Source organism: Nyctibius grandis, chromosome 28 (genome assembly GCF_013368605.1).
Source record: "Nyctibius grandis isolate bNycGra1 chromosome 28, bNycGra1.pri, whole genome shotgun sequence".
NCBI lineage: Eukaryota > Metazoa > Chordata > Aves > Nyctibiiformes > Nyctibiidae > Nyctibius > Nyctibius grandis.
Window position 1 is genome coordinate 3,030,564 of NC_090685.1, and position 18,651 is coordinate 3,049,214.

General features: G+C 56.3%; 2 protein-coding genes across 2 annotated transcripts in view; one reads left to right on the forward strand and one right to left on the reverse strand.

The window, feature by feature from the left end:
* Positions 1-2,078, forward strand: part of TRPC4AP (transient receptor potential cation channel subfamily C member 4 associated protein) — a 36,234-nt gene extending 34,156 nt beyond the window's left edge. Inside the window, exons 18-19 of the mRNA XM_068419739.1 lie at positions 35-241; positions 1,697-2,078. Of these exons, the coding sequence (XP_068275840.1) occupies positions 35-241; positions 1,697-1,825 (336 nt within the window). The 3' untranslated portion in view covers positions 1,826-2,078. The remainder of the gene's footprint in view (positions 1-34; positions 242-1,696) is intronic.
* A 2,819-nt stretch (positions 2,079-4,897) lies between these two features.
* The window catches only part of MYH7B (myosin heavy chain 7B), a 28,849-nt gene continuing 15,095 nt past the window's right edge, over positions 4,898-18,651 (reverse strand). Inside the window, exons 19-42 of the mRNA XM_068419661.1 lie at positions 17,422-17,509; positions 16,854-16,971; positions 16,103-16,226; positions 15,457-15,593; positions 14,753-15,008; positions 13,934-14,176; positions 12,947-13,123; positions 12,483-12,628; positions 11,594-11,684; positions 10,609-10,998; positions 10,046-10,172; positions 9,464-9,582; positions 9,017-9,213; positions 8,472-8,821; positions 7,969-8,093; positions 7,556-7,671; positions 7,236-7,428; positions 6,941-7,144; positions 6,702-6,827; positions 6,361-6,531; positions 5,936-6,040; positions 5,451-5,546; positions 5,142-5,279; positions 4,898-4,936 (exon numbers count right to left, since the gene is read on the reverse strand). Coding sequence (XP_068275762.1) covers positions 4,928-4,936; positions 5,142-5,279; positions 5,451-5,546; positions 5,936-6,040; positions 6,361-6,531; positions 6,702-6,827; positions 6,941-7,144; positions 7,236-7,428; positions 7,556-7,671; positions 7,969-8,093; positions 8,472-8,821; positions 9,017-9,213; positions 9,464-9,582; positions 10,046-10,172; positions 10,609-10,998; positions 11,594-11,684; positions 12,483-12,628; positions 12,947-13,123; positions 13,934-14,176; positions 14,753-15,008; positions 15,457-15,593; positions 16,103-16,226; positions 16,854-16,971; positions 17,422-17,509 — 3,846 coding nt within the window. The 3' untranslated portion in view covers positions 4,898-4,927. The remainder of the gene's footprint in view (positions 4,937-5,141; positions 5,280-5,450; positions 5,547-5,935; positions 6,041-6,360; positions 6,532-6,701; positions 6,828-6,940; positions 7,145-7,235; positions 7,429-7,555; positions 7,672-7,968; positions 8,094-8,471; positions 8,822-9,016; positions 9,214-9,463; positions 9,583-10,045; positions 10,173-10,608; positions 10,999-11,593; positions 11,685-12,482; positions 12,629-12,946; positions 13,124-13,933; positions 14,177-14,752; positions 15,009-15,456; positions 15,594-16,102; positions 16,227-16,853; positions 16,972-17,421; positions 17,510-18,651) is intronic.

Consider the following 18,651-nt stretch of genomic DNA (forward strand, 5'->3'; position numbering starts at 1 on the left):
GTTGTTTGACCTGCTGTGTCATCTTTACTTTTAGGAAAATGTCAGTTGTTTGAACACAAGTTTAGTTATCCTAATGCTGGCCCGAAGGAAAGAAAAGCTACCTTTTTATCTGCGCACTTTGCAACAGATGGAATATACAGAAAAATACCCAGGCTTCATCCTGAACAACTTCCACAGTCTCCTGCGATTCTGGCAACAGCATTACCTCAACAAGGATAAAGACAGCACCTGCTTAGAAAATGTATGTGAACCTCTTACCATAGCGAGAATCAATCATAGCAATATCTGTCTACTAGTCACCTAGCAAAAATGGGAAATTCAGAGGTTGAGAAGGGAGCAAGTTCTGCCCCGCAGTGTAATTTTCTGTAGTGCTTTTCACACCATCTTCCCCAGTCAGGTCCCTTCTGCAAGCAGTCACACTACCACAAGGCAGGTGCTGGGTTTCCCTGCGAACAAGACCTTAGGTCTTGGCTCTGGCTTATAGAAGCGAGACTTGCCAGCGCTGAGCAGGTTTGAGAGGCAGGGCTGGCGAGATGGCCAGCCCTGCCCAGGGATGTGGAGGCAGGACAGAATCCAGCTCCCAGACTAGTTAGCACCTTAACCAGACTGTCCCCTCTCTTCCTGGTGTGGCAAACAGCGCAGGAAAAGTATCTGGTGTAGCTGCTAGAAGGCAAGGCAGTGCCCTGTGGAAAGCAGCCTGCAAGTTTCCACTCCAGAGCTGCTCTGTCCTGGGCACTGAGAAGAGGAGGAAATGACCTGTGAGAAGGTGACTCCCTTGTATGTGCCCTAGAAGGCTCAAGTGAGGTTGCACAGATTTCTTCCTTGACTTTTCAGTGCTTGGGTGGCAGCTTTAACAGATTTGGAAAAAGCCCTTCTTTGGTGCGCACATACACTGCGGCACCAGACATGAGTGCAGTGCGGGCAGTCTCCTATAGACAAGGCACCTGAAGAGGGGCAGTGTTAGGGCTTGGAAGTCATTAAAATAAGGAGCTTCAGTTTCCCAGAGAGGAGCAGTGCGATGGAGGGAGTCCACCTGGGAAGGAGAAGCTGGAGTGAACGGTGCAGAACTTTAACGCTTTTCTTTCAGCCTTATTTGGCGCAGGACGCTTGGGTCGGTGCTGGGCTGAGCCAGTCACACCTGGGGAGTGGCAGGGTGAGCTGGGGCCTGCAGCACCTGGGCGCTGTGTTGCAATGTTTGTGCCGTGATTTGATGCTGGGCTGCGGAGGGAAGGTGCTGTGCTGTGGTACTTGTTGTATCTTGGGCCACTGGTGGGGTGGAAATAATTGTCCAGTGTGTAAAGGCTGTGGGGAGTACACGATGTGGTGTAGGGCTGCCGGAGAGGCCTTTTGGCCTTGAGAGAGGGATGCAGGAGGGATGTGAGCAGGGAGGGTGTATTGTCTTTGTGCCTTCCATAGGAGTGGGAGCTACTGCCAGTGTTGGCTTGATCTGCAGCACCACGGTGTCCCAGCTTGTGTTTGGACTGGACAGCAAAGGAGGAGTTTGGGCTTGTGTGTGTGCGTACTGCTCGTGGGCAGTGGGTGGTGAATCAGAGGTGTGAAGCTGTGTGGCTGGGCAAGTCAGGCTGGACAGGGAGTGATTGTCAGCTCTCTCTGCTGAATGCCCCTGGGATGTGTCTTCTGCTGCATGTTGGTGTTTGTGGACCACGCTAACCAGCCTCTTTGTCTCTTCCCACAGAGCTCATGTATTAGTTTTACCTACTGGAAAGAGACTGTATCTATACTGCTCAGTCCAGACCGGACATCCCCCTGTGCCATAGTTAGCTACATCGACGAGGCATATATGGACATGGACAGACTGTTCTGAGGAGTAATTCTTCACTCTGGCTTCTGATGGACAGCGCTTGGAGGGTACCTCGCAGCCCGTGGATTTTCAGGGATACGCTGTGTAGTGTGTGTGTGCGTGTGCGGCTTGGAACCGTGGAGCATTGTCAAAACCCCAGCCCCCCCCGGTCCCCATCTCTGATCTCTAACGGATGAGACTTCGAAAGCTCTCTGGGCAACACATTCAGGGATGTATCTAACAGTTGTTCTGGGATAAAAATATTCACCTGCAAAAACCAGCCTCTTTATTATTTTTTTTTCCTCTCTCCCTGTCTGACGTGGCTGGTCAGAGACTTCTTTGCTGACAGATGAGGATACTCTGTATGTGCCAATTTAGTTGTGGCTGTCTTTCATGGCTACCAGAATTTAGCAAGTCAAAAAGCACAGAAATCACCCTCCAAATGTGAGGTCCAAGGAGCCAGTCTGACGGGGACCCCGACACACCAGCCACGTGCAGAGCCACCACCAGGACTACTGCAGCTGTAACTCTTCTGTTGGGGTTTGGAATCAGGGGTTTAGGGTTGGTTAGAGTGTGAATGTGTGTGTGTGTGTGTGTGTGTGTGTGTGTGTGTGTGCGCGTGTGCGCTTTTAATTCCTGAGAGCCCCAGCTCCAGTCACCTCTTCACCACCTACTTTCGGATCGTTTGGTACTAAAGCTGTCTGTCTGTGCGTTAGGAGAGCACCTCTGCTCCTGCTGTCTTTCCTGCAGATCCTTCCCCTCTGAAGGTGTTTTACAATGCTGCAGAGAACAGAGACATTTCAGCAGCGGTGGAATTGCAACAGGGGTTGGCTTTTTCACGGAGCACTAGCATTAAAATGTACTAATTTGTTTAAACTTGCGGCTTGTCCCTTCTTGGGTAACTAATCTGGTTTTAAACTCCTTTTCAGGACCATTGCTCTTGATGCTAACCTGCTATGCCTGGAAGTCTTATGTCAGTCTCTGCTTTCAGTCCTTAATATCAACCCCCACATTAATCTCTTAAGTGCAGTATTTACTGGCGATGTCAGTTTTTCCTGGATCTCTTTTAATCAGAATGTGTTAAATGCTGGGAATAAACACTCCTGGTTGAAAGTAACTTTGTAGGATCTGTTGGGAAAGGGGGAATCAAGTTTTGGCAGTCCCGATTGCCAGACCTGCGCATGCCCTGCCTGCTCACTGTTAATTATGTTGCTCCAAGACAGTCACATTCCCAAGAATAAAAACAGTCTGACGTCCTGAGCCACTGCGTTTTAGGTCAAAAAATAGGCGTCTTGCAGCTCCAGCTAAAACAGTTTTCTTTGAAACACGCATCTCCATTTTTTAAAATTTTCTTAACTTATTTGATGAGATGACTTCACTTCAGCTCTGTCCAGGCAAGGATCTCCCAGAGCTGTAGCATTTTGTCTCTAATCTTTGCCAGCAGAATGAAACCCACTCTGAGGATCCCTGTGCTGGGGCCTGGATGAGTGGACAAGGCTTCCAGCCTGAGGTGTGGGACTGGCCCTCTCCAAGTCCCCCTTCTCCTCTCACTTACCTCACACTTTGGTGTCCTGCTGCGGACTTGTAGTCAGTACTTGGCTTGCGGGGTGGTCAGAGCTGCTGAGCTTGTGCAGAAAGCTGGAGCCTTGCAGGAGCTCCTGGGGACTCTTGTGTCCCTCCCTGGGGGGCTGAATGCCCTGGGCAGGCTCTGCTCTGCTCCGGTGAGGTTACACCGGTCACCCCCCTGGTGTTGGGGAGCTCCTCACTACGGCACCTGCAACTCTGGTCTTCATCAGGGCCTCCCCACCCTACCCCTCCCTCCCCTGAGCTAATTTCTTTCTCATCTGTACTTTTTTGTTCTTGGGGTATTTGTGGTTTTGGTGTATCTTTGCTTCTTAACTGTAATAGATGTACACTATGCTTCAAATTAAAAGGCTTTTAAGTTAAGGGATGCCTTTTCCATAGTCTAGTTAATTGGTGCATCCACTGATTGCTGCTAGAAACGTGCAGAGTCTCATTTACATCTCTGTATTTATGTAACACACAGTTAGGGGCCGAGCTGTGTCCGCCCTTGGCTGTGGAGCTGAAGTCACGCCAGGCTGCCTTCTGCCTCCCGGCTCCCTCCTCCCCACGCGGGAGCAGGGTCACTTTTGGATCCTTGCTGGAGAGAGCTTGGCTTTGCTTCCACCTTCAGCCTGAACCCCCAGCAGCTCCTCCACCAACGGGGGAAAGGCTCTGCCTGCAGCGGGCAGGAGGCTGAGCGGGCAGGGAGGGGCACAGGCAAATTTTAAGTGGGGGCCACGTTCCTGTAGGCTCCTCTGTCCATGCCAGAGGCCTCAAGCATCTCATTTTGAGAGGGACCAGACAGCTCTGCCCTTCATCCATCTTTTGTCTTAGGGAGAGCCTGGGGAGGAGGGGTCCTGTGTGTGCCGGGGAGAGCTCGGCTGCTTCAGCGGAGGTTGCAGCAGGCTGTGTGCAGGGCTGGGGGTGGAGGGGGGACCCCTGTCCCTAACGAATACTGCTGGAAGTCTGCCCTATCCCCAGGGATTGCTGAGGTTCCTGCTGCCCAGATTAACGCCAATTTACTAACTGCAAATAAACATATTAAATGGAAACTATTAAAGAAATCTATTTTAAAGAAATGAGTGGAAATGTCTTTCTTTGCAGTCCTGCAGGCCTGGAGTTAGGGATTTTTGTGTGCTCCCCAGGAGTAATGGTTCCAGTGGGGTCTGGTCTGCCCCTAACCCCTGCCCTGCCTCCCCCCTCAGCTCTGCTCCCTCCAGCTGCCAGGGGCTGAAGTGTTGTGGTGGGAAGGGAGGAGGAAAGGGCTCTTTTCCCAAAACCCACCCAAAGCCTGGAGCGAGCCAGGGCAATGGAGCAGGGCGTGGGGCAGCCTCTGCCTCTCCTGCTCCTGCCTGTGAAGGGTGTCCCCAAAGACCCCACCTTGCCCCCACAGCAGCAGCAGAGGCCAAGGCCCCGGTTACCCTGTGACGGACACAACGGAGCAAGGCCTGGCAGATCTACGTTTATTCGTGCAGTGCAAAGCTGGCAGCGACTGTTGCAGCCATCTGCCTCCGAGCTCCGGCGGGCGGCTGGGGACGGACGGGGCGGGCAGCCGGGCTCCTGCTACTCGTGCTGGTGAAAAAAACAAAAGGGCTTTGGTGAGGTCCTAGACCTGGAGGCAGGGAGCACGCTGCCAGCCTTCAGGTCCTGGCACCAGCAGCAGGGGACAGCAGGGCCGGGCAGGATGAGGCCGTGGGCTGTGCAGCTGCTCCTCTGGCTCCAGGGCCGGCAGGAGCCCCTGCCCTGCTCCCCCCTCCCCACAGCTGGAGGGACTCACCTTGGAGGTGATGACCTCCCTGGTGCGGGCGCGCAGCTTGTTGACCTGGGTCTCGGCGATGTCAGCGCGTTCCTCGGCGTCATCCAGCTCGTGCTGCACCTTGCGGTACTTCACCAAGTTGGAGTTGGCCTGCTGCTCCTGGACGGGGCGAGGGGAGAGGTGGGTGTGTGGGGCGCAGCGGGGCACCAGGCTGGGAGCTCCCCGTGCTGGCATCACGGCCCCTGTCCCTCGCAGCCATCCCGGGCAGCCCCGGGGGAAGTCCAGCACCGTCTCCCAGCCCCAAGAGCTGCAGCGGGGACAGGCACTTACCGCCTCCTCGAACTGCCGTTTGTAGCTCTTGACCTTGCTCTGCAGCTTGTCGATCAGGTCCTGCATCCGTGTCAGGTTCTTCCGGTCTTCCTCAGCCTGCAAGTGCCCCGGCCCCGTTAGCAGGACCCTGGAACAGCCTCCCCCCAGCTCAGGCTCCGGCTGCCCTGAGACCTTTAGCCAGGAGTCCCAGTGGTGCCAGGGCCCATCGCACAGAAAGCACCAACCCAGCCACCAGCCCCACGTCCCCTGGTCCCCAGCACCTCGCTTTGGAGGTGCCAGCAACAGGGCAAGAGAGAGGCACAGAGCAGGTGGTGGATGCTGGGACAGGGAGAAGCCCGTCCTGCCCTTGTCGATCCCAGCACAGCGCCCAGAACCAGCCAGGGCTGTGTTGGGCTGGAGCGGGGTGTTGGACAACACGAGATCTCAGCACAGGGAGAGCTGGGCCCGGTGCCGTGGGGCTGGAGCTGCGCCCAGTGCTGCCGTACCTGGTAGCTCAGCTCCTTGATCCTCCGCTCATACTTGCGAATGCCCTTCTGGGCTTCAGCCATCTTCTTCTGCTCCATGTCCAGCTCTCCCTCCAGCTCCCGCACCTGAGGGGTGGATAGAGGCCAGCTCAGCACTTTGCTCCCTGGCACCAGCACCAGCCCCAGCTGAGGTCAAATCACTTTCCCCAGATCAGAGTAGCCACAGCCAAGGCCAGGCCACCCCAAGCAAAGGCATGGAGCCAGCCCCAGCCTTGCAGGTCCTCAGGAACTGCCCCTCACTGCCCACAGTCCACCTGTGGTCCAGCCTGGCCCCCGAGGGATGGGACAGTGCCACCGCCCTGCAGAGCCTGGTGCTACAGGGGCTGGGGCAGTGCCAGGAGCCCGCTCCTAGGTGGCACAGCTGGGATCTGCCCCTCCCACCTCACCCTGGCCTCCAGCTTCTGGATCTGCTTCTTGCCCCCCTTGAGAGCGATCTGCTCTGCTTCGTCCAGGCGCATCTGCAGGTCTTTGATGGTCTGCTCCATGTTCTTCTTCATCCGCTCCAGGTGCGCACTCGTGTCCTGCTCCTTCTTCAGCTCCTCTGCCATCATGGCAGCCTGCAAGGCCAAGAGCACAGAGGCATCACCACAAGGCCAGGAAGCCCTGCCAGACACGGGGGCTCAATGGAGAAGCTCTGAGACCCTGCCCTCTCCTCCCACCCACCAGCCCCACAGGGTGCTGGGCACCTTTGCTGAACCATACAGCACAGTCCCCTCCCTGCTCTTACATCCGTGATAGCCTTCTTCGCCTTCTCCTCAGCGTTGCGGCACTCCTGCACTGCATCCTCCACCTCACTGCTCAGCTGTGAGATGTCATTCTCCAGCTTCTTCTTTTGGTTGATCAGGCCCGTGTTCTGCGGACAGAGCGGGTCAGTGCCATGAGGACTGGCCATTTACGTGGCCGGTGGGCAGGCAGGCTCCTGCTGCTCCAGTGCCAGCAGAGACCTGGGATTCAGTGGTTCCTCACCTGGGAGTGGAGCAGGTTGACCCTCTCGGTGGCCTCCAGCAGCTCCTGCTCCGCCAGCTTCCTGGTCCTCTCTGCCTGCTCCAGTGCTGCCCGCAGCTCCTCCACCTCTGCCATCAGCAGGTTGTTGCGGCGCTCCAGGGCGGCCGCCTGCTCCTTCAGGTCGTCGTTGTGGCGTTGAGTGTCATCCAACTCGATTTGCAGGTCCTGCCGGGCAGCGGGGGGTCAGTGGGGACAGCGGGGAGCTGGGGGTAGCAGCGGGGACAGCACCGAGCCCACCCCACCCGCGCCACCCAACCTTGATCTGGGCCTGGAGCTGGCGGACCAGTTTCTGGAACTCGGCGGCCTGGCGGTTGGCGTGGCTCAGCTGGATCTCCATCTCGTTCAGGTCTCCCTCCATCTTCTTCCTCAGCCGGACAGCCTCGTTCTTGGCCCGGGCCTCTGCATCCAGCGTGGCCTGCATGGAGTCCATGGCGCGCTGGTGGTTGCGCCTGCAGGAGGGATGATGCCTCAGCCCCATCTGCCCGGCGACACCCGGTCTGGGGCAGCCCTGTCAGGGCCGTAGTACCAGCTCTGCCCCTGCCCTCATGGCCCAGCCTGGCCCCTCTCCTCACACACCTCAGGTTCTCAAACTCCTCATCCTTCTCTGCCAGCTTCCTGTCCACATCAGCCTTGATCTGGTTCAGCTCCAGCTGGATGCGCAGTGTCTTGCTCTCCTCATGCTCCAGGGCCCCCTAGAGACAGCAGCAGCCATGAGAAGGTGGCCCCCAGGGGGGATCTCCCCAGCCACCCACCCCAGCCTGGCCTTGCACCCCAGCCCAGAGCTAGGTGGAGCCACCCCAGTGCTTTGCTGTGGTTGCACAGCCCCCATGAGTGGGATGCCCAGGGGTGCCAGCCCAGCTCAGGACTATCACCCTGCCAACGCAGTGTGGGTTGCTGCTCCAGCAGCACCCAACCAGAGCTGCAGGGTGGGCCAGCACCTCTCGAGGGCAGCAGGCACATGCAAGCATCAGTGGGAAACAAGGACTCACCTCAGCCTCCTCCAGAGCTGCCTGGATATCACTCTTCTCACTCTCCAGGGCCTTCTTCAGCTTCTCCAGCTCATGGATGGTTTTGCCACTCAGACTGATCTGGTCAGTCAGATCAGCAATTTCCTCTGGCAGGGACAGAAGGGCGTTTGGTCAGGAATGAGTTTGTGGGGCCAGCCCTGCTCAGGTGACTTCCCCATCCCCCTGCCCAGGCCCAGCTCATGTCCCGCCCAGCCCCTTGGAGAGCAGCTGAGGTTGTGCCTGGGGACATTTCTGGGCCCTGCTGCACTCCCCTGCAGTCTGAGTGAAGGAGAGGGCATGGGAGAGGCATTAAGGACCCATGGAGATCTGCTCATCCAAGAGCAACACCCCCAAGCCAGGTCTGCTCCCTGCCTACAAGGGACACCCCTCCTACCACAAGGCTGAGGATGGGGGAGCCACAGGCTGCCTGTGAGAGCAGGACCCTGAGCAGAGAGTCCAAGGGGAGAGCTTGGGCCCAGCCCTACCCTGCAGGTTCTTGTTCTCCCTCTTGAGGGTCTCCAGGTTGTCCAGGGACTCCTCGTAGGCATTCTTGAGCTTGAAGAGCTCTGTGCTCAGGCTGCGCGACTCCTTCTGCGATGCCTCCAGCTCTGCCTGGGTCTCCTCATACTTCTGCTTCCACTCGGCCAGGATCCTGTCAAAGTTGCGCTGCTTCTTGTCCAGGGCAGCGCAGGCCGAGTTGGCGCGCTCCAGGTCCACCGAGAGGTCCTCAATCTCTGTCTGCAGCCGGTGCTTGGTCTTTTCCAGTGAGGAGCACTTGGCGTGGGCAGCCTCCACTGCCTCCTCCGCCTCCTGCAGCCGGATGGCCAGCTTCTTCCTGCCGACGGCAGCAAGGGGTGAGCGCTCCCAGCCCAACTGTCATCCCACCCCGCTGCTCAGAGGAGGGGAGGCCACAGCCTGCCCAAACAGCCTGAGGTCCAGGCAGGAGGGTGCAGTCTCACCCTGGGGTCTGGGAAAGCCCCATCCTTGAACCCGCCACCCTCAAGGAACAGACTCCTGCCATGAGACTCACTTGGCTTCCTCCAGCTCCTCCGTCCTCTGGATGGCATCCGTCTCATACTTGGTTCTCCACTGGGCCACTTCTGCATTGGCCTTGGACAAGTTCCTCTGGAGCTCACTCTTGGCCTCCACCTCCTCCTCATACTGCTCCCGCAGCAGGTCACAGTCGTGCCGGGAGGCTTGCAGGGCATGGGCCAGGGCGTTCTTGCTCTGAGGAAGGGAGAGCTCATCAGAGGAGCAGCTGGCCCCAGGCTCCAGGACACTGGCCACGACACTGGGATTGGGGGCAGCGGGAGAGAACTTCTGTTTTTCCCAGGCTAAGAGCTGCCCTTGGGGCTCCTGTGTGCAGGGTATGTCCCACCTCCCCGGTCCAAGAATCTGGGCCACTGCCACAGTGGGGGACACACCCCATGCCCTGAGGGTGTCACTCACCAGATCAGCCAGGCCCTAGAAGCCTCACCTTGGTCTCTTCCTCCAGCTGCCTCTTGAGTTCCTCGATATTCTGTGTGAATGAGGTCTTGCCACGGTTCAGCTGGTTGATGAAGGACTCCTTCTCCTCCAGCAGCCGACTAAGCTCCCCTGGGTTTAAATAGAGCCAAAACAGCTACTTTGGGGCCAAAGGGCTGCAGTCTGCATTAGCCATGCCTCAGAACCTGTGGCCTTCAGCTGCACGGAGGCCTCCAGCAGTCCCGGCTGTATCCCTAACCAGGCAAGCTGGGGCCCGTGAGCAGAGGTGCATCAGTAGCCAAAGGCAAAGCAGGCCAGCTAGGAACCCTCCTTCTGACGCCTGAGACCACAGCGCATCCCCCAGCACAACTAGCGTCACCACAGAGGTCCTCTTCCTCGCCAAGCTATACAGCACCTCTGCAAGGCCTGAGTGGAGGCACAACACAGACATCCCACTCCCCTCCACCCCAGATGGAGCTCCATGGGAGAAGCAGGACAGTCTGCCGGGCTGAACCACGGCTCCCTGCCTCAGATGCCCCAATGCAAGACCAGCCCCAGGGCAGCCACATGTCCCCTGGCTGCCACCCCCACCTACCATTCTCGGTCTGCAGCCTGCCCCGCTGCGTGCTCACGTCGGTCAGTTGTCGCTGCAGCTCATCCACTTTGGACTTGGCCTCGCTCAGCTGGTCCTCGTAGGTGCGGCACAGCTTCTCGGCAGTGGCCTGCAGGCACCAAGCAAAGCCTGCGTGAGACCCAGTTCTACCTGGAGAGCACCGTTACCCCAGGAGGGGCTCAGTGACGGCATCACCCTGGGACCTCGCTGCCCTGCCCAGCTGATCCCTTGTGCACACAGGGCAGAAAGCAGGAGCCTGCCAGAGCTCTCGTGTCTCTGCTAAGCTAACAGTGGCTCTCTGCAGTCAGTCTCACAGGAGATGTCTTCCCAGATCCTCCAGAACTGACTAGGACAAGCAAAGCCTCCTACAAGCACTGCCATAGTGACACAGGGACAAGCTATACCTAGTGAAAAAGAGGGACTTGGCCATGGCCAAGAACTAACTAGGAGAACACCCCATGGACATGGCTATGCTGAACACTGCTACCAGTGGCACTGATGTTCAGGGAAGAGCTGAACCTGCCCCGTACAGAACCAGTGCCCACCTTGTTCTTGGTGAGATACTCAATGTTGGAGGATAGGTCATCCACCTCCATCTTCATCTCGCTCTTCTCCTTCTCCAGCTTCTGCTTGACGCGCTGCAGGTTGTCAATCTGCTCGCTCAGCTCCGCCACGCTGTCTGCGTGCTTCTTCCGCAGGGCAGCCGCCGTGGACTCGTGCTGCAGGGTTGCCTCCTCCAGGTCCCGCCGCAGCTTCAGGAACTCTGCTTCCCGCTTCTTGTTCATCTCCAGCTGCGCGGCCGTCGCCCCACCAGCCTCCTCCAGCCGCTCGCTCAGCTCCTCCAGCTCCCGTGACACTTCTGCTCGCTGCTTCTCCACCTTGGCTCTGGCAGCACGCTCAGCCTCCAGCTCCTCCTCCAGCTCCTCAATGCGGGCCTGGCAGGGGCAGAATAAGGCAATAAGCTCGTGAAGCTCTGGCATCTTTGCTCCACGCAATGGAGTGAAGTGTCTTCTCTGATGCTGGGGGGGGGGCAACAAGCCACCAGCCTGGAGCAGATACTTGGTCTGGTTTGGGATTCCCTGAGGCAGGCATGCCTGGTGCTCTTTGGCAGCCTGTTCTGCAGAGCTTCTGCTCTCCTCTGTGCCCTGCCATCAGGAGCCAGGCTGGTACTAACCTCCCTTCGGTGGGAAACCTCCATGCAAACAGCCTGAACCTGGGGGGCCTGTCTTTGCTAGGAAGAAGGCCAACATACTAGATTTGGATCTTCAGAGTTGAGGCACTAGCTTTAAGGTTTTAGACTGAACAGAGAATTACATCCACGAAGCCGTTCCTCATGCTGGTGCTAGTGTTCGCCTCAATAGTTCATTCTTTAATTTTCAGTCCACCACATTTTGGCAGAGGGCTTTGCTTCTGCTAACAATGCCAGCATTTTTCTTCACTCCTCTGCCAAAGAGAGGGACTGGCCCATGCAGATACATCTGATGGAAATTTAGGACTCCTGGGCTGTGAGAACAGTTCTTCCCACCATACCTGGAGCTCCTTGATCTTCTTCTGCAGCTGGGCCTCAGTTACTTGCCCATCTTCAATCCTTGAATTCAGTTGACTCACTTCAAAGTCTTTCCTGTACAGAAAGAACGCAGAGTCAGGCAAATGCTGTCCTGCCAAGTCCCTCTGGCTCCTGAGGCCAGAGGAAGATTGTTCCCTGCACCCAGGTTCAGAGGACAAACAAACTGACGCACACAGGAAAGGGACTTCAGGGGCAAGAAGTAGCGCATGGACTGCTCGGAGGGAGGCTTAAAGTGGACTCTGGCTCTGAGGTTTTCCCCGTGAGGTCCCTAGGTGGTGTTCTCCAGTTCCCCAGCGAGAATGGGACATGAGCGATGAGATCTGTACTTGTAGCTGATGTCCCAGCTCTGCGTTAGGATCCTGCCAGGCAAGTCTCTCCTCTCCAACACCATGTACAGAGGAAGCTGTAGAGCACCCTGATCTATCAGTGTGTGCAGCTGACAAGCTCCTCAGCATCTCTGCATAGTGCCCAGGAAAACCAAGCCCTCATGTTGCCTGGACTGATCTTCCATCTAAATATGAGAAAAAACTCCTTTACTGTGAGGGTGCCAGAGCCCTGGCACAGGCTGCCCAGGGAGGGTGGGGAGTCTTCTTCTCTGGAGATATTCAAAACCCGCCTGGACACAACCCTGTGCAACGTGCTGTGGGTGACCCTGCTTTGGCAGGGGGTTGGACTGGGTGATCTCCAGAGGTCCCTTCCAACCCCAACCAGTCTCGGATTCTGTGATCACACTAGCAGTGCTCAAAGCCACACCCCAATAGCCCCTGCAGAGGCCACGTGTCCACGTGATTTAGAGGTGGGCACTGTCCCAGCAGAGTAAGCACACAGCCCAGGCACATATCACACACTCACTTTTTGAGTTTCTCCTCCAGCTGCTGTTTGTCATTCTCCAGATCCATCACAGACTCTTGTGTCAACTTCAGGTCTCCTTCAAGCTTCCTCTTTGCTCTTTCCAGGTCCATGCGGACTTTCTTTTCTTGTTCAAGAGAGCTTTCCAGCTGGAGAATGAAGAGAGACAGGCTAGGGAGGGAAAGGACCCTCCGTAACTCCAACATTTCCCGTGTTCAGATCCAGAGCTGTTTCCCAGTTGGTCTCCAGTCCCATTCCCTCAGCCCAGGACTGCTCTCCATGGGGTACTCTGGATGACCTCTTGGTTCAGGGGCAGTTTGTCAAGGGGGTTATTCATCAACTGGCCATATTAAACAGGGATCTGATAATGATCCCACCCTCCAGATACCATTCAGGGACAGCCTTTGGGCTTTCCTGGAGGTTGGCTCAAACCTCTCTCACTTCACTGTCACTGGTCTATGACTCACATCATCCACTTGCTGCTCCAGTTTGACCTTGGCTTTGGTCAGTGTGTTGACCTTGTCTTCCTCAGCCTGCAGGTCATCCAGAGCCTGCTGATGGGCCTCTTGCAGCGCTTTCTTCTCTTTCGTCAGCTTGGCAATGATCTCATCCAGAGCAGCCATCTCTTCAATCAGGTTTTTAACCTAGATCGGTGAGGTCAAAAATTAAGTGCATCTTCTCAGAAACAGGGGAAGAAAAGCTAATACAGTAGCCTGACCCATGAAAGGCAGGAGTCCATGCCAACAGCAGCTTGGCACCGCAGCAGCAGCCAGCCCCTCTCGCCTTGGCCAGGCTGGTTCCACCAGGTGGTTTGCCAGTGCCCCAAATCATAGAATCGCAGAATGGTTTGGGTTGGAAGGGACTTTAAAGACCATATTGTTTCAACCCCCCTGCCATGGGCAGGGACACCTTCCAGTAGACCAGGTTGCTCCAAGCCCCATCCAACCTGGCCTTGAACACTGTCAGGGAGGGGGCAACCACAGCTTCTCTGGGCAACCTGGGCCAGTGTCTCACTACCCTCACAGGAAAGAATTTCTTCCTAATATCTCATCTCAGTCTCCCCTCTTTCAGTTTAAAACCATTCCCCCTCGTCCCATCACTCCATGCCCTTGTAAAAAGCTCCTCTCCAGCTCTCCTGTAGCCCCTTCAGGTACTGGAAGGTGCTAGAAGGTCTCCCCAGAGCCTCCTCTTCTCCAGGCTGAACAGCCCCAACTCTCCAAGCCTTTCCTCATAGGAGGATCACTTGCCATTGCACAGAACCATTTGCCCACACCACTCCTGTGCAATGAGGCAGGACACCAGAGGGTTTTTCTCTCTCCCACACCTTTTTGCACTCTGCCTTGCCTCTGCTCCCCCACATCAGCAGCCTTGTCCCTGGCGTTTCTCTTTGGTGCCCCCACAAGCACTAAGGCCCCTGGGCAATGAGGCTGTACTCTGCAGGGAAGGTCAGTTACCTTGTTCTCCGTGGCATGCTTCTCCTTCTCCACCTTGGCCAGTGTGATCTCTAGATCATCGATGTCCTTCTTCAGCTCTGCGCACTCATCCTCCAGCTTGCGTTTCTTGGCAGTGAGGTCTGAGTTCATCTCCTCCTCATCCTCCAGGCGCTCCGTCAGCTCCTTCACCTTGGCCTCCAGCTGGATCTTGGACTTGATCAGCAGGTCGCAGCGTTCCTCTGCATCTGCCAGGTTGTCTTGCTCCTGGGACAGGCACAGGAGAGCCAGTGCTCATCCACTGCCCCAAGAGCATACCAGCAGGCTCTCAGCCATGCTGTCCTGGCCCAGAGCAGAAGCTTTCCTTGTGGAAGGGGCAGAGCAAGCTCAAGGTGCTCAGGTGTACCAAAAAAGAGCTCCAGTCACTGCCTGTTTTCAAGGCTCGTGGGACAACAACTAACACCAACCAGGGCCAAAATGCTAACTGCAACTAAATTTTCCAGAGGAAGGAAACACTGGACTGACACTTCTTGGTACAGAAATGAAACAGATTAGCCACAGTTTGGCGAGTAAACATTCCCATCCCTCCCACTCCAATGTGAGGAGATCACCCTTTCCAGAGCCAGGGGAGCATGAAACGCTGTGGCAGCCCTGAGATGGCAAGTCTGCGACATTGCTTCAGGTTTGCACCAAGTCTAACATTGCAATTCGAACAGCTTGTGGCAATGAGGAGGTCTCAGAACTGCAAAAGGCTGAAGGAGGAACCTAGCATGCTCTGCTCCTTCTTGTACCCTCGGACCCCGCACTATCTTTACAGTTCCAGAGAGAGGGTGAAGCACTCACTGCCTGCAGCTGGAGAGCCAGGTCGTTCTTCTCCTGGATCATGGAGACCTGCTTCTCTTCCAGCTCCTTCCTCTTAGCCTCAGACTTCTCCAGAGCCTCCTTCAGCTTCTGCAACTCCTCCTTCAGGTTGGCCATTTCCTTCTCAGTCTGAGCAGACTTGAGTAAAGGCTTGATCTTGAAGAACAGCTTCATCCAGGACCAGTTCTTGACAGCATTGAAGGCCCGGATGTTCCACTGAATGGTATAGAGGGCTTCCCTGGAGGGATACAAGCACAGCATCATCATGGGTGTAGATTCCCCACCTCCCATCCTCACTGCAGAAGAAACCTGGCTTTTGCAGGCCTAGACATGGCTCTATTCTTCACCAGGAGGGCAAATGGCAGTATGCTGAATGAATGGCACATTCTCTGCATGCCGTAGTGGCCCTAGTGGGATGGATGGTGTGGCCTGGCTGTCAGGTCTCCTCACTCTACATCCCTCTGAATCTTCCAGTGGAAACCAAGCACTCCCCCCCACCTAGATACACTGACCCTCCCTACCAGGCCCACATCAGACTTCTTACAGGTCTTCCTCCATCCCTTCAGGACAGGGCCTTACCCAACCCCTGCCAGCCACAGGCAAGCCCCACACATCAAACCCACTGAAACGTGCAGAAGGAACAAGGAGAGATGCTCACAAAGATCTGCCTCCCCTCACAACTCTACCTCCTGCTGATGATCTTCTGATACTCAATGCGCATGAGGTGCCCGCGGATTCTGGCCTGCAGCATGGTCAGGATCTTGGCCAGACGCTCATCTCGCATCTCTTCCAGAAAGCCCAGCAAACCAGCCTTGAAAAACACCTGCAGGCAAGAGAGCGAGAACAGAGTCAACAGCAGAGAGGACAGAGGGCTCAGGGGTAACACAGCCTGCCAGGCAGACCTGGGCCCAAAGCAGGGATACACAGAGCAACGAGGGCTACACGCTGCAGGTTTAGGTGTCCCTCCTGCACGGGCACACGCCCACGCTCTGCACTGGCTTAGGTGCACCCACACAAGGCACAGGCACAGCTGGGCACCAAAGCTCCCTGCCCTGCACACATCCCCTTGCATCCCCCAGCAGGGACTAGATGCTGTGTTGAGTGGTGTGAGATCAGGCAGCAGCGACCTTCTGCTCAGACCTCTTTCTTCCCGACATGTCTCTTCCTCTGCCCTCTTCAGTCCCTTCAAGGGCCACGCTCAACCTGCAGAGTGCAGGGCTTCAGCAGGGCTGTGGCCAGGCAGAGAGCAAGCTGGGCATGGAGAGCAAACTGGGATTGCAGAGAGACAGGAGGGGCAATGTCTCCTTCCCAAGGACCAGCTGCTGGTCTCACCTTGGTATGACCAAACTTGTACTGCGAGTGGTCCAGTTCCAGGGAACTCAGCAGCTTCTCTGTGGCCTTTCTGCTGTCCACAAACTTGTCATCTGGAATGGCTGCTGGATTCAGGATACGGTAGCTGCAGGGACAAAGCAGAGGGATGACATGCAAGAGAACCCCAGCACAGAGTGGATGGCTCCATCATCATCCCTGTACCCCAGTCACACCAGTTCCCACTGGAAACAAGTCACTGCAGCACAGGCTGAAGCCAGGTATGAACCAGGAGCTCCAGGGCACACTATGGGCTCTTCTGCAGAGCAGACACCAGGGAACCCTGCCAGATCTTAGTCCCTGAACACAAGGAAGACTCTGTAGGAGGAGGCCACTGGCCTCACCATGCCTGGTCAGGCCCAGGCTAAGCAGGTTGTATGGGGCCAGCCTGGAGAACGGGAAGGATCCCAAGGGCAGAGAGAAATCTGAGCCAGGATTGGAGGACGTCAGCCTTGCCACCATCCACCTGCACTAGCCCTGCATTCAGCATCTCAAACGTCACCAGCCGTGTTGTCTCATCACGTCTGGCACCAAACTATCCATGTCTGGCACCACAGAGCCAGCAGCAGAGCTATCCCAAACTGTGCACGCACTGGGCATATTGTGGTGGTTCAGATCAGCCCTGCACAAGCTGGGGAGCAGGTCAAAGCCAGGGCAAGTCTGTCTCCCCTCAGAACATGTGTGGGTAGCTGGGCAAGGAAGGAGAGGGAGTTACCGCTGCTTGAAGTCTGCATAGAGGATCCTGTTGGGGAATCCCTTACGGCAGATGCGGATACCTTCAAGGACACCGTTACACCGCAGCTGATGCAGCACCAGGAAGGCATCCATGGCTCCTAGGGGTAAGAAAAAAGACGGAGCAGACACTCAGCCTAAGAGAACAGGAGAAATGGAGCTGCAGCATGGGCCTGAACTCTGGAAACAGCCTGTGGTTTTGAACATAGGTGTTAACCTGTCCTGTAGGCCTATGCTGAGCACCACTGCTACAGCCTGGGCCTTGGATGGTAGAAGGGAGCCTGAAAGACTCATCCATGCCTGCTGTAACATACAAGTGCAAGGGAGCCCAACCATCAATGCACAGCCTAAATGGGAGCCTGGCTAAACTCATTCTCCCCAGTAGAGGAGACTGGCATGGGTCACAGGAATTTCCACACTGAGATGGGGCCAGGTCTCAGTGGCAGCAGAACTGCTGCAAGAAAAGGGTTGGGGAGAAGGTCAGCTGCCAGCTCCCACATGTAGATGTCACCCAAGGGAGCTGCCAGGGTGCTGTCTCAGTCCATGCATACCTGGGGTCTTTGTCTCATTGGGGATGATGCAGCGGACAAAGTGGGGCTGAGTGGAGCGCAGGTTGGTCATCAGCTTGTTGAGATTCTCCTGTAGGGCAGACACAGGGGATGAGGCATGAGGCAACAGCTCTGCTCCCCTACAACACTTCTCTCCAGCCCCTTCCCCCACAGGCAGGGGGAGAGCAGACACTGAGAGCCCCTTACCACTCATCATGAGAGGGGGAATTTCCTCCTGCTTGGCTGCTCTCTGTGCTGTCCTGCCATCGGGACATCCCCAGCCCCATAGCAGGACCACTGCCTTCTGCCAGGGTGGGAGCGATGGCAGAGGGGACTGGGCTGGCAGACCTGCCAAATGGCACCTGCAGGTTTTGCTGTGCCAGAGAGGAGCCCGATGCTTTCCAAGTATTTGTAGGTAAAGCTTTGCTGCAGGGGAGAGCCAGGAACACAGGACTGGGCATATTCCTGGCATACAGCTCTGCTGGTGCCCATCACCCCTGCGCTCAGCACCCTGCAAATCTAGTGCTGGCATCCACACTGGCTGCAGTCCTCATCTCATCAGGTCTTCCCTGCACCTCCACCGTGCTGCCCACGCCTGTCAGCCATGACAGAGGATCATGATTCAACCTGGGCCTCCTTTTCTCTCCGTGACAGGGCTCAAACCAAGGCATGGCCCTGCCTTTTCTTGTGGGAAAGGCATCTGCACCCTCCATCTTTCCAGGCTGCCTTCCCCTGCTTGTACAGGCTCAGCCTGTCCAGGACCAGCTCAGGGAAGGGAACGCCTTCCCACAGCTCCACGTCATCATGGGGCAACTTCTCACCGCACACACCTTTCCCTAAGGCCTGTGACTCATCCAGGAGGAAGAAAGTCACACACCTCCCTGAACGGAGGTTCTGACACGAGCACCCTGTCACCACAAGGCTGTCATGGCAGGACACAGCTTTGGGCTCACACACCCCTCTGTGCTGTTTTCTAGTTGCCTAAGCTCTGGGATGGACAAATAACTCCTGCGGTGAGCATGGGAATGGCGGGGGGTGTTATCCTGAGCTGTAAAATAGCTCAGGTCACCTTCCTGGACAGGACAGCAGAGAGCTGCCTGCTCAGAGACCTGTAAGATCCTCCTCCATTTTCTTCTGCCCAAAGGCTGTCCTTCCCGCCGACAAGAATGAGGAGAGAAGTAGCACAGACTTAAAGTGATGTTCATGTAATACATCATCTAAACATCACTACAA